This window comes from Nelusetta ayraudi, unplaced genomic scaffold (assembly GCF_046127955.1).
Source record: "Nelusetta ayraudi isolate G7.1 ecotype Tasmania unplaced genomic scaffold, CSIRO-AGI_Nayr_v1 ptg000079l, whole genome shotgun sequence".
Classification (NCBI taxonomy): Eukaryota; Metazoa; Chordata; class Actinopteri; order Tetraodontiformes; family Monacanthidae; genus Nelusetta; species Nelusetta ayraudi.
In genome coordinates, this window is record NW_027466129.1 from 3,298,670 (window position 1) to 3,312,838 (window position 14,169).

The 14,169-nt window shown below is 49.0% G+C and overlaps 1 protein-coding gene across 1 annotated transcript in view; it reads right to left on the reverse strand.

Moving 5' to 3' along the window:
• Window positions 1-257: 257 nt before the first annotated feature.
• LOC142899935 (plexin-B2-like) overlaps window positions 258-14,169 on the reverse strand; it is a 62,387-nt gene continuing 48,475 nt past the window's right edge. The window contains exons 18-44 of the mRNA XM_076043894.1: window positions 13,439-13,587; window positions 13,218-13,353; window positions 12,562-12,698; window positions 12,251-12,433; window positions 11,911-12,028; window positions 11,381-11,590; window positions 11,004-11,087; window positions 10,514-10,609; window positions 9,740-9,876; window positions 9,549-9,649; window positions 8,816-9,045; window positions 8,236-8,417; window positions 8,088-8,154; window positions 7,435-7,581; window positions 7,258-7,335; window positions 7,067-7,145; window positions 6,698-6,798; window positions 6,514-6,595; window positions 6,121-6,272; window positions 5,734-5,894; window positions 5,167-5,314; window positions 4,994-5,058; window positions 3,392-3,467; window positions 3,105-3,179; window positions 1,900-2,608; window positions 594-1,856; window positions 258-531 (exon numbers count right to left, since the gene is read on the reverse strand). Of these exons, the coding sequence (XP_075900009.1) occupies window positions 2,504-2,608; window positions 3,105-3,179; window positions 3,392-3,467; window positions 4,994-5,058; window positions 5,167-5,314; window positions 5,734-5,894; window positions 6,121-6,272; window positions 6,514-6,595; window positions 6,698-6,798; window positions 7,067-7,145; window positions 7,258-7,335; window positions 7,435-7,581; window positions 8,088-8,154; window positions 8,236-8,417; window positions 8,816-9,045; window positions 9,549-9,649; window positions 9,740-9,876; window positions 10,514-10,609; window positions 11,004-11,087; window positions 11,381-11,590; window positions 11,911-12,028; window positions 12,251-12,433; window positions 12,562-12,698; window positions 13,218-13,353; window positions 13,439-13,587 (3,099 nt within the window). The 3' untranslated portion in view covers window positions 258-531; window positions 594-1,856; window positions 1,900-2,503. The remainder of the gene's footprint in view (window positions 532-593; window positions 1,857-1,899; window positions 2,609-3,104; window positions 3,180-3,391; window positions 3,468-4,993; window positions 5,059-5,166; window positions 5,315-5,733; window positions 5,895-6,120; window positions 6,273-6,513; window positions 6,596-6,697; window positions 6,799-7,066; window positions 7,146-7,257; window positions 7,336-7,434; window positions 7,582-8,087; window positions 8,155-8,235; window positions 8,418-8,815; window positions 9,046-9,548; window positions 9,650-9,739; window positions 9,877-10,513; window positions 10,610-11,003; window positions 11,088-11,380; window positions 11,591-11,910; window positions 12,029-12,250; window positions 12,434-12,561; window positions 12,699-13,217; window positions 13,354-13,438; window positions 13,588-14,169) is intronic.

Sequence of the window (14,169 nt, forward strand, 5' to 3'; positions counted from 1 at the left end):
CAGAAACTTTGAAACATCTCTCAGTCTGCGTGGAGGAAGAAACACTGAAATAGTTATTTTGGTTTAATGGCAGTCACGTTGAAAGCTCACCACCGCGAGTGGCTGCTAGTAGATTATCGGTTTAGTAACAACACCACATCCAAAAGGTCGAGCTGGTCATTTATGTTTCATGACAAAAATATTGTAGATATTTCAGATTGTGGCAGAAATAAAATCAATTTTCAACCATGAAAAGAAAAGAAACCAACCAAGACGCGTTTTTTGTATAAACATGTTTTATTGGATATTTGGACTCCCTAAATGTGGATTTCATCCCCTGGAGGTTCGCCGGACCGGGTTCTGGTCCGGACCAATTTGGACACTGGCGTCGCTTCGCCCACACACACACACGTGACAGTCAGGAGGTGATGAGTTGCGACGCACAAACTGCTGCACAACCCATCAAAGACACTGAGGCCTGGCGTTGTGTACCGGCGGACACGTTCAGTCGCACAAAAACCCTCGTTAACACCATCACACAGGCACGCCTGACTTCACACACACACACACACACACACACACACACACACACACACACACACACACACACACACACACACACACACACACACACACACACACACACACGAGAAACATGAACAACGAGCAATGAGGGAGCTCAGAGTGGTTATTGTTACGACGCAACATCCAACTGCACTGACACACAAACACTGAAAAGACTGTTAAGAGACCATAAAAATTATGTTTGACAATGATTCTGAAAGTCTTTAAAAATAATAAAACAGATTTTTTTCCCCAACAGTCTGGAAACTCCATCACGTCGTTTTTGTGCTTTTTGCTGATCAAATGTGAAACCTCTCGATTTTACTTTTCAAAAAGACCTGAAAGAAAATGTGCGAGATTCTGATGGAAAAAAAATTGACAGTTTTTTTTTTTTTGTCTTTGTTTAAGTATTAAAAAAGAAATCCCCCTCTCTGCCCTCTGTGGTCCAGAATGATTAAGGCACTGACAAAAAGAAAGAGGGAGATTAAGTGTAAAACACCACACAAAACAAAAGAGAAAACCGTACCGTCGTTACTTCTGAGTTTTCTAGATTTGGACTGGACGCCACCATCGTTTGATGCAAAGTTTTAAATCACAGCTGTTGACAATTTAGCCCCAGACCACAAAAAACAAAACAAAAAAATAAATCAAAATCAAATATCATTAAACAAACAAACGAGAAAAGTTTTCACGACCCCGAAGGGAAAAACCCTGGCTGAACTTTGACCCCAAAACACTTTCAGACGTTCCAAATTAAATCTTTTTCTCCAGTTTACAGCCCACAACATAAAATCACAAAACATCTCCGCAAAGAGGATTCTGTGGATTCCCAACATCCCTGAACTCAACATGAAAACAGCGTTTGAATGGGCTGAATAAAATTAATCGAGTTGGGGAGAACTTTTTTTTTAATTTTTTTTTTTTAAAGGAGATAATGGGATGGATGGTAGGCTGCTGGAGGAACCTGGGGGTCTCCACACACACACACACACACACACACACACACACACACACACACACACACACACACACACACACACACACACACACACACACACACACACTAGAAACAAACATAATCTGATGCTTAAATGCAGAACGTGAAGCTGGATTAAAATCAAAATAGTTTGTGTTTTGGCTGCAGCATCAGGCAAGTGATTAAAACAATGAGGAAGAAACAAAGTGATGGCGCACACGCACACACACACACACCTGCACACAGAGTCTGTTTAGTCATTTTGTGTCCACACAAACACTCAAACGTCGTCCGACATGCGACAACAACAAAAAAAGTCAACATTTGGTTTCTTCTTCTCCTTCTTCTTCTTCTTCTTCTTCTTCTTCTTCTTCTTCTACGTCGTCTTCTTCCTGGACTCCGCACACCGTACCCTGACCTCCCGACCTCCCTGACCTCTGCCGTACCGCCAGGTGAAACTGGGCCCCTGGTTGGCCGTCGTACCGCCGTCCAGGCTCGTCCAGTCCAAACATCCACTTTTCCTGCTGCCGAGCGGAAAAACACGCAAACAAACACGCAAACAAACAAAAAAATCAGCCACCGTTGGCTTCATTGTGGTGGTGGAGGAGGCGGTGGCGGTGGAGGTGGAGGAGGTGAGGAGAAATAAAAGTGGTTAAAATATTTGGCAGCGTTAAAATCTGAAAAGTTTCGGCATCTACTCTTCATCTCAGCTTCCGCTGCCGTGCAGAAAAAACGATGCTCCGACGGCGCCGCTTCTTAGCCCCGACCCCGCTCCCCTCTCAGAGTCACATGGCTCCTCAACAGCTTCCTGTGGCGTCGCTAGCACCGCCCACTTTTGTCCATAGATCACCTCCTCCCCCTTCTCCGACGATGACGGCCTTCAATGCGAAAAAAAAGAAGCCACTTCCTGTCCTTCAGTGGTCCGCTAGCTCCGCCCCTTCATCGCCTCCAGCCACCGCCAGGCCCCTGGGTGGGGCGGTGGGGTCAAAGGTCGGTGACCTTGTTCTCCAGGGCGGCAGCGATCTGCTGGAGCCGCAGCGTGAGCTGCTTGTTCTGGGCGGCCGGGTCCTCGTCCAGAGACTGGATGATCTGTAGGGGGCGCCAGCGACACTCACTTTACATTCAACGTTTCAGTTTAGAACCAGTGTCAATATTGTGTACATCACCTGGAAAATAATTCAACTGTCAATATAATGTGAATATCTTGTTTGTTCCATCTTAGTCCAGAAATATTTCATTTCATTTCATTTCTTTTTAATTCAAATATTCTCCATTCTCTTCTGTTGTGTTGTTGCTGTAATGATGCAAATGTCTTCAATGTGGGATTAATAAAGGCCTCTATTCCATTCCAAACGAGGGAACAAGTTTTAAATGCAGTTTTTTAAAATGTTTAATGTTGGCCTTTATGTTCCAAAAGAGATATTCAGTTAAAATTGATAATAACAATAATTTTAGCAAAAATGTTATTACTGTCCCAAAATAGAGAAATATATTTCCAACATGTTTATTTTACATACATAGGATAGAAGCCTTTATTAATCATACAAAAATAACCCTTTGTTAGATGAAATACATGTTTGCTCACCACATCATAGTACTTGCTGGCGTACTGGTACAGCTGGTGTAAGGCCACCTGGGTGTTCAGCTTGTCTGTGTGTTGCTGCCGCCGCCAAAAAAAAACAACACACCGACACGTCACCAGTTTGAAAATAAAGTCAAAGTTTCAAATATTACAGACAAAATTAGCTTTAAGGCTGATCATCACACACACACACACACACACACACACACACACACACACACACACACACACACACACACACACACACACACACACACACACACACACACACACACACACACACTTCGTACCCTGGACACCTCGGCCAGGTGTGTGTTCATGTCCTGGTCGCTGACTGGAACCATCTGCCTGATGCCTTTGTAATAACTGCAGGGAGACGGAGACACACACGCACACACGTCACAACAGCAGCAGCAACAGCAGCATCTTGATACCAACAGACACTTTGGGCCAGGTCCACAAAGCTTTTGCGTCAGAAAATCCGTGTAAACAGCGCCAAAAACGGTGATTCCGATCCACAGACGGGACGCACATGTGAAAATGCGCGGAGGCGCAGGTAGCGGCAGGGCTGCGCCAGACTCATTTGAATGTATTTAAATGAGTCATTACGCGCAAAAGGACACGCCCCCTTCCATGCAAATATGCCTCATTCAAACAGCGGCAGATCCAGAAAGAGTTTGCGCTCGTGTCCGCGCGCAGTTTGACAGACGGAAAGACCGCCAGCCAAAACCAGGCGCAGCTTCTGTCTGTCAGAGTGTTTCCTGCTTCTGAGTGAAACTTTCCTCTCTGAAAAGCCTGAAATATATCCCGAAATTATATATATAGATCGGCATTGACTACAGCATATATGCCAATATTTTAGATAGGCTATGAAAAATACAAATGGTACTCATGTGTTGGTGATTGTCTTGCTTATATAATGACAATGCGTCTTGACTTTCTTTCCATTATGGCAGCAGTCTTGGTGACGGAGGAGGCGTCGTAATGCCAGGTGCGCACAGGAGCGCCTTTATCCTAGCAGAGTTTCACTGTTTGACCTCCGAGAACGGGACATTTTAAAGAGATGCAGGTTGCCGGGAGACACAATTCTTGCCTTGCTGGAGGATATAAAGGATGACACTGAGCCGGCTACCCAGAGAAGCCAAAAACACACGCACTCGCGAACAACCTTTGGCGCAAACTGCTCTCAGGTTTCCAGACCACAACATTCGCACCTGTTTCAGGTGCCGCATTCGTGGGCGTGTTTGCGCCTGCAAGTCATTAGCGCAAAAACCTTTGTGGATCCCCGCATCTGTGGTGCAGATTGCAGCGTGTCCTTCTTTGAGGATCTGCCCCATAGAGACATGTTGGAAAATTCACTTCAGAGAGTGTGTGTGTGTGTGTGTGTGTGTGTGTGTGTGTGTGTGTGTGTGCATGAATGTATGTTGTTGTGTGTGTATGCAAGTGTGGGTTGTTGTGTGTGCGTGTGTTTGTGTGCATGTGTGTGTGTGTGTGTGTGTGTGTGTGTGTGTGCACGCAAGTGCATGTGTGCATGCATGTGTGTTGTTGTGTGTGTATGCATGTGTGTTGTTCTGTGTGTTGTTCTGTGTGCGTGTGTTTGCATGCGTGTGTGTGTGTGCACGCAAGTGTATGTGTGCGTGCATGCATGTGTGTTGGGTTGCATGCGTTTGTGTGCATGCGTGTGTGTGTGAGCGTGAGTGAGTGCATGTGTGTGTGAGTGCACGTGTGTGTGCGAGTGTGTGTATGTGGTTGTGCGCATGCTTGTGAGCACGCGTGTGCGCACACAAACACACACACACACTCTTAATTTACAATTTACAACACTGACTAATCACATGCTGATTGGTGTGTGTGTGTGTGTGTGCGTGCGTGCGTGCGTGTTGAGGACTCACTCGTCCACCATCTTCTTGTAGGTGGAGATCTCTTTAGCGTACAGCAGCTTGTTGCTGGGAGACTCCTGCAGTGAAACACAACCATCATCAGTGTGACCCGTCAAGGCTTCCCTCCCTCTGCTGCCCCCTGGTGGCCGGCCAGGGCCACTACTGCTACTGCTGCTGCTGCTCACCCTGCTCAGCTTGTGCTCGGACTTGGTGCAGGCGTCCATGAAGGTCTGCGAGATGACGTGCAGCGACGCGTCCACCACCTCCGTCACGTGCACGTCGAAGATGGACTGAGGGTTCCTCAGGATGTTCACCCAGAAGCGCAGTGGCAGGCTGGTCGCGCACGCACACACACACACGCACACAGTCAGTCTCTACCTCAGCAGACTTTTGTCAATAATTCACTTCAATCATGAATAATTCATGGCCCAACAACATGTGCATACACGTACGTGTGTGTGTGTGTGTGTGTGTGTGTGTGTGTGTGTGTGTGTGTGTGTGTGGTCCAGGTGATTGACAGTCACGGCTGAAGGCCAGTTTCAAAGCACAAAAGCGGATTTTTTCCCCCCTGCTTCTCTTTGTCACAGCAGCAGGTTTGTTTATTTGCGAGGTTGTGACTTTGTAACTCACATTCAGACCAATATTATTTCTTTTCACATTTATATTCCACAGGTGCTTCTAGTTCAGGGGAGGAGGAAGAGAAGGAAGAGGAGGAGGTGGGGGGAAGGAAGATGAAGAGGAGGAGGGGGAACCTGTTGGTCTTCCAGATGTGCAGCGTCTCCTCATCCACGTTGTCGTGCCTCAGCGCCTGCTCGTCCAGGAAGTCAAAGAAATACTTGACGGCCGGCGGAACGACGGAGCCGGAGGACAAGACGCTGCGGAAGAAGTCGTCCACAAACTGCTGCAGGGTCCCCTGGAGAGAGAGGGAAAGAGAGACAGAGTGAGAGAGAGAGAGAGAGAGAGAGGGAGAGACAGAACGAGATGAGAGAGCGAGAGAGAGAGAGAGAGGGAGAGAGAGAGAAGGAGGTAAATAGATAGATAGATAGATAGATAGATAGATAGATAGATAGATAGATCGATAGAGAGAGAGAGTGTGTCTCTGTCTCCCCCTGGTGGCTGGCGGGCGGCGGGCAGCTCACCTTGACGGACAGCAGCCTGGTCAGGTAGATCTCAGTGATGGCCTTGGTCATGGACTTGTCCTTCATGCTGCCGCGCTTGGACTTGACCTCGTCAAGGTCGTCTGTAGGTCGAACCAGGTGGAAGGTGTGGTCGTCTTCCAGCAGAGAGTTCCCTGAGCACACACACACCATGACTATCACAGTTTCCATTTTGCTGCTCTTACAATGTCAAACTGTTGACTCTTTTAATAACATTTCATTTGAATGCAGTTTTATTGACTGCGATATTATTTGACAGGTGTTTGATGGGACCTCAATGGCATCTTACCTGGTTAAATAAAGATTAAGTAACAAAAGAAGAACAATGGCAGAGGAAGTGGAAGCAACAGGAAGTGTGTGCGTGTGTGTTCGTACTCTCTTCGTAGCTGTCCTGGTGCTGGTGGAAGGACTGTGTGTGCAGTACCCTGGACAGCACCAAGGTGGCGTTATCCCGGACCTGCATAAATGAGACAGATTTTTTGGGGATTGTATTTTTCTTTTGCATTCTATTTTTTTTTGTTTTTTTATTCATTCATTTTTTTTAAATGTGCAAACGGACGTTGTAGTGCGCCAGCGTGTTCATGCGCTTCCAGCGGCCCTCCTTCTGGGAGGTCAGGTCCAGGTCGGACAGGATCTGACCCGTGGAGCCAGGGCGCCACTCTGTGGACAGGCAGGAGAACACACACACACACACACACACACACACACACACACACACACACACACACACACACACACACACACACACACACACACAAGCCGCCATGGTTCAACTTCTTGTTTTCCACACACGTAGCAGAATTCAGAGCCTTTTTAGAAAAGCCTAAAAAATTCTAATATTTTTTAAATGAGATGAATTGCAATGTGAGGTTGCAGTTCCACTGCTGGCCTGCAGGGTGTTTGTGTGTGTGTGGGGGGGGCTACTCACCTAGTGCCACACTCTCCACCTTGGGGCGCTGTGAGTAGGGCAGGTTCCTGTACACCTGGTCGATGATCTTCTCCTTCACCTGAGAGACACACACACACACACACACACACACACACACAAGAGAGGCTGTTGGAACAGCTGGAGGGAGGGGGGGGCTTGTCGAGGGGGTGGGGCCAGGAGGACACACCCACCTGAGTGATGGTGTCGCAGTTGAGCACTTTGACTGGTGTCACGTCGGGGCCCTCGCCGTGCACCAGCACCTGCAGCGTCTGTCGGCACAAGTCAGAGGTCAGAGGTCGTGTGTGTGTGTGTGTGTGTGTGTGTGTGTGTGTGTGTGTGTGTGTGTGTGTGTGTGTGAGGGCCCCCACCAGCACAGAGTACTCCACGTCGTCACCCAGCAGCCCCGTGTCGTTGAGCGTGTACTTGGCCTTCTTGACCTTGGCGTCCACGGGGCCTTTCTCCACCTGGTGCTTCAGGGCCTTGAAGAGCTTGTAGAGAGGCTCTCCAGCCGTGTCCTGGAGGAACACGGAGGAACATGGAGGAACACGGAGGAACACGGAGGAACACGCAACCACGTGGAATCACACGGAACGTCAGCTTCAACAACTCAAACAAACAAAAATGAGCGTCGTCAGGAAAAATTGTCAGATCTCACAAAGACGGTGGACAGAAATTCCCCGCCACCGCCCCCTGGTGGCTGGCGGCGGCATAGCCCCTCCCCGTCAACGTTAGTGCTAAAACCTGATTGGCTGCAATGGCAACTGTGTCTCAGCCACGTCTCAGCAACAGAACTGTGTGGAAGTGAGCAGTCACGTGAAAACGACAATTCTCAGGAGGAGGAGAAGAAGAAGAAGTAGAAGACGATTAGAAGAAGAAAAGGATGAAGAAAAGAATAACATGAAGAAATAGTAGAAGACTAAGAAGTAGAAGTCGAAGAAGAAAAGGAGGAAGAAGATAAAGAAGAAGAACTTGAAGAAGTAGTAGAAGAAGAAGGAGAGAGGAGTGTGTGTTGTGTTGTTACCCTGAGGAACTGGTAGAGACAGATGGACATCCAGTTACACAGCATCCTCTCCACCACCGTCTCTGACCTGCAGACACACACACAGTGGTCAGCAGGTGGCTCAGTGTGTGTGTGTGTGTGTGTGTAGGCTGGTCATGGTCCTGATCACCTCCTCAGCATCAGCTTGGGGTTCTTGTTCTGCACGTGCTCGTCCATCATCTCCAGCAGCAGCGTCCTCATGATGTCGGTGTAGTACTCCAGCTTGCCGTGCAGCGCCACCGTCAGCAGGGAGGCCAAGGAGCCGCGTGCCCGCGCATTGAAGTCTGGCCGGCTCTCCAGCGTGCGGATGAACTGACGGAGGGAGGGAGAGCGAGTGGGTGGGAGAGGGAGAGAGAGAGGGAGTGGTTGATTGAATGGAATTGAAAATTTCATTTATGTATTTTGAAATTGTATTTATATATTCCATTATTTCATTACATATATTATTATTTGATTATTTATTTATTTATATATTTTATTGTTCTATTTATATATTATATTCTTGTATTTATTATTTTAGAATTATTTTGGAATATATTTTATTTATGCATTTTAAAATGATTTCATTATATATGTCTCATTATTAAATTTATGTGTTTTATTATTTATTTATACTGTATATAAAGTGTCAGAACATGTTTTTCCTCCCCAGTTCAAAAACAACCCCAGCTTGCTGTTCTTGCTCTGTCCTGCGGGGGCAGCGGACTCACGTTGATGAGGAAGGTCTTGCTGTTGAGCAGGTTGGAGAACTGGTTGAGGGCCTGGGCCACGGTGGCCCGCCGAGCCTCGGGGATCTGCAGCGTGCGGGTGCTGACCGCCTCGTCGGCGCTGTCCTTGGACAGCAGGATGAAGTTGCGGTCGGTGTAGGTCTTGTAGTCCAGGAAGGGGATCCGACCCTCGCTCAGCTCACTGGTGTGGTCCTCCATCTCAATCATCAAGTCTGGTGGGGAGAATGAGGAGGAGGAGAAGAAGAAAGAGGAGGAGAGGGAGAAGAACAAGGTTTTTGTTTTTAAGCTTTAGCACATCAGGAGGAGGAAGGGAATGAGGGGGGAGGGTCTGGAAGAGAAGGAGGAAGACGAGGAGGAGGAGATGGAGAAGGTGGAGGACGTGAAGGAGCAGGAGTAGGAGGAGAAGGTGGAGGAGGGAGGGTCTGGAGGAGGAGGACACGGAGCAGGAGGAAGAGGACGATGAGGATAAGGAGGAGGTGGTGGAGGAGGTGGGGGAAGATGGTGGAGGAGGGACAAGGAGTAGGAGGAAGGGGAGGGGGAGGAGGTGGAGCAGGAGGAGGACGAGGACGTGGAGCAGGAAGGGAGAGGCTCTGGAGGAGAAGGAGGAAGAGGAGCAGAGGGTGGAGGTGGAGAGGGAGGAGGAATAGGAAGAGGAGGAGGTGGAGGAAAGGGAGGAGGAGGTGGAGAAAGGGGTGAAGGAAGAGGAGGAGTTCACCTGTGAACTCCTTCTTGCAGCGATCTCGGACGCTCTCCTCCAGGTTCTCCAGCTGATGCTTCACCTTCTCGTACTCTCGCTCCGCCTGCTGGCTCTTCCTCCTGCACGACCAATCACAGCACATGTCTCTTTCTCTCTCTCTCTGTCTACCCCCCCCCCCCCACCCCCCTCATTTGTGTGAGTGTTTCCACCTGTAGCAGTAGATGGAGAACAGGATGAAGAGCACCATGGGGATGATGACGGCTGGGATGATGATGGCCAGCGGGATGTCGTACTTGCTGGCGTAGTAGACAGAGCCCACCACCCACTCGCCGCGGCCGAACTTCACCTGCAAACAGGAAGCAGACGTGTCAGCTGCTTCCTGTCGGGCTTCCAGTGTGCGGCTGTGTCTTCCTCCTTCTACAGGAAGTCCTATGTCCCTCAGCTATATAGCGCTACAATATATATAGTGCTTTAATAATGACAGCGATGACAAGCGTTGTCGCATTATTAAAACAACCTGCCGGCAGGTGGTAATCAATCAATCAATCAATCAATCAATATATCAATTAACTTACACATTATATACATTTCAGCCGAGTACAGATTATATTAAGTGCCTTCCTACATTACAGAAACAAGGCTTGTTATAACTCATTTCTACCTAAGGATCAGTGTGAGTGCAATGCATGATGGGATACATAGCCGGGTTAGTGAGCCCGGGTTGTAAACCACTTGTAGCAATGCATTGTCACTACATTGTCACGCCACTACAAAAACATGGCGCAGGCCCTGTATATTGACTATATAGTCAGTAGGGGGCAGCCTAAGACTTTAGCGGAAGTAGCGCCCTCTCTGGTGGATACGTGTAACTGCACAATTTGGACTGCAAAGTGAATTCTTGCAATTTTTATGCCAACAAATGTAAAAGTTGTGCTGCAAGCGTGTGTGTGTGTGTGTGTGTTTGTGTGTGTGCGTGCACGCACCACCAGATCCAGCGGGTCGTTGCTGGTGTCCCGGCGGTGGCGTCTGGACCGCGGTTTGGGCTGCGTGGGCGGAGCATCCAGGATCAGCTTGTCATCCTGAGGGGCGGAGACACACAAACACAAGCATCCAATCAGACTGATGTCGAAGGTTCATGCAAGCATCATAAGAACTGGTCACCACAATGGCAATAAGGAGGCGCAGCAACGCCCCACCCCCAGTGGCCACTGGAGGTACTGCAGCCAAAAACCACATCCCACACAAAAAGCATTTTTTTCCCCCCATCAGTCTGCAATACAAAAATAAAAGGGCTGTAGAACGAATGACAGGACGACCTTTGACCTCAAACATTTTTCATAATAAATCTTTCCATTCTATTGTACGAAAATGATAAAAGGCCAGAAAATCTCCAGAAAAGAGTTTAATATTCCCAGCATGACATCACGGTTAGTTCTGATTGACTGGTGTGTATGTGTGTGTGTGTCTCCTCACCTGTAGGATGTTGACGTGACAGGACGCGTCTCCAACAAACGCCTGAGCCTCTTTGGCCGTCATGGCTTTGGCGAACCCTCGACCCTGGGGGGAAGAGTGGGGGTGGGGGAGAACACACACACACACACACACACACACACACACACACACACACACACACACACACACACACACACACACACGTTGATATCTTAGCATGTTAGCATTCCAGCTTAGCTTCAGGTTCAAGCTTAGCTCAGGCTAACTGATGCTACAGCATAAACAGAGGTCAAAAGCAAAAAAGGATCTGAGACACACACACACACACACACACACACACACACACACACACACGCACACACACACTGAAGGAGAGGGAGTGAGTGAGTGGTGCTCACAGTGACGATGATGATGCCCGTCTCGGTGATGATCTTCTTGTCCAGCTTGTTGAAGGTCGGGTCAAGGTGATACTTGAAGGTCTTCAGCTCCTCGCCGCCGCTGTCCAGGTGCAGGAAGGTGCGCAGCGACTGCACGTCCAGCGAGCCGTTGACAGCGGGCGAGTCGAACTCCAGTGCACTGTCGTTCTTGCTCAGTGCCTCCTGCACAAACTAAGGCAAGGGAGGAGCGGGGAGGAGGAGGTGAGTTAGTTGTCGCCATGGCGACGCACAACTCCTGCCATGTTTCCATCTCTGGATTTGTTCACTTGAACTTCAGAATTCAGCTCAAAACCGAGTTCAAATTGAATTTTGACGTTTTTTCACACAACTCTCTCAATGTTACAGGAGAGTGCTGCTGCCATACTAAAAAAAAAAAAAAAAAGCCTTGGTATCACATAATTAGGTGAAAGCTTTAAGTTTCATTTTCTTGTTTTTACATGAAACTAGTATGGCAACAATATGCTTTGTTAAAACGTGACTCAGCTACTGACCCCGACATCTGGCGGGACGCCACTCTGAGGGAAGCCGTCAGCAGAGGGCACCACGCTCAAGGCGGCCCTCTGGATGAGGTCAAAGCCGCTCCCCTTCACCACGATCCTCCGGCCACCACTGACGAAGGAGGAGGAGGAGGAGGAGAAGGAGAATATGCAGGAAGGAGAGGGAGTAGGCGGAAGAGGAGAAGAAGAAGAAGAAGAAGAAGAAGAAAAAGGACAAGAAGATGAAGGAGAAGAAGGAGGAGGAGGAGAAGAAGAAGATGATCAGCTCAGGTTGAAGTTATGTGTGTTTTTGGTTGGTTTCCCCCAGCCAGAGGGGGTGGAGCCTGGTCCTCACCACAGGAAGCTGGCGTCGGGATGGAAGCCGCTGACTTTGGGATTCTCCGAGTACTGGAACGCCGCCTGGACCTCCTTGGTGGTGTTCTTCCCGTACCGGACCGCCACCGACAGCAGCTCAGAGGGAACTTTCTGGGCCCGGTACAGACCCGTCTTACAGGTGATGGTAGCACCAAATGACAAACTGAAGGAGGAGGAAGACTGGAGTTAGGTGAGGAGAAGGAGGAAGTGGAGGAGAGCATGGAGGAGGGGAAGGAGGAGGAGGAAGAACAGCAGGAGCAGGAGGAGGTGTAGGAGGAGGAGGAGGCATACACTTCGCAGGGGACTCCTCCCACGCTGACAGTGACGTCCTCCTGGCTGGCTGTGTCCAGGTCCTTCCCCCTGATGGTGATGACGGTTCCCCCTGCCGCAGGGCCTCTCGCTGGCTCCACACTGGTGGGGTTGGGGTCCTGGCGGCGACAGAGGGGGGGTGCCACAAACCTCAGCGTGAAGCCAGTTTTCAACATTTAGAGTGAAATTCTGCATCTGACATTGACTGCGTGGAGTTTATTGGACTAACCACACTAAGCAACTGTAGGGCTAACTAGTCCAACTAGTTACTGGACAACACTGAGCTAACCAGCTGAAGGGTTAACTAAGCTTACACCGTATTGCGCTAACTAAGCGAACCAGCTAAAAGAGTACACTGAGCTAACCAGCTAATGGGCTAACTAAGCTAAATAGCTATTGGGATGACTACGCAAACCAGCTAGTAGACTACACCTAGCTAACAAGGCCAAATGGCTATTGGCTAACAAAGCGAACCAGCTAATGTGCTAACTAGGCTAACTGGCTACTAGGATATCTAAGCCAACCTGCTCCTAGACTACACTAAGCTAACCACTTCATTAATATTATTATTTTAGGTCTTTATTTATCATCGATTTCCTCCTGCGACAGGTGGGGGGAGCTGTGATCACGTGACTTACCCGGTAGGTGAAGACCATCTTGGAGCTTCCTTGGCGGTTTCCGTTCACCTTCACCGTCACCACGCCACTCAGCGTGGGCTCAAAGGGAACGTCGCCGGGCGGCGCCCGCTTGGCAGGGCCGATCTCACACACCACGCTGGAGGAGAGCAGAAAACACACAGCGTTTAGCATGCTCAGCACGCTTAGCGCTGTTAGCTTGGTTAGCGGAGGGGTCAGCTGACCTGGTGGAGACAGAGTAGCGGTCCTCGAGGTGGACACAGTCCACATTGGCCACCTCGATGCCCGTCACGTCCTCCTTCTTGATGCCCATGTTGGAGCCTCGGATGGTGACGGTGATGCGGCCGTTCAGGGGGCCGAAGCGAGGGACGATCTGTGCAAATGTAATCAGTTATAGTGACAAGCAACCCTGACGAAAACGGTAATAGCAGTGCAACTATGTCGATGGCTTTATGAAAGTGGCGTGACTAATTGTGCTGGATCACATTTTGTCAAAGTTTAAATAACATGCTCAGATGCTAAAGAGAGCGATAGGGGGCGCTGCAGCTCCCAACCTGACAGGGGGAAAGAATCAGAGGTGTCGGAATGGCGTCAAACTTTGGTGGCGACGCACAAAGAAACCAGGCAAAAGAAGCATGAATTTGATGGGACATCGGACCAATCAGGGCGCAGCATTTGAAAAGAGAGAGAAACGAACGAGCGGTTTCCGTCTTCATGGGGTTAAAACATCCTGGGAAAAACTTAGTTTGCTTTGATGTAACACTGCTGCTGTTACTGCTGCTGCTGCTGCTGCACAGCCATGTGGAAACAACAAACAGATGTCGACCTCATTAGTCGGCATTTTAGAGGAAATGACACAACAAACACATTGAAGTCGCAGCTAAAGAGACAAAATGCCTGATTTAAGATAAATGTGTAAAAAAAAGGGGGGGGGTCTGCATGGGAGTTAGATGGG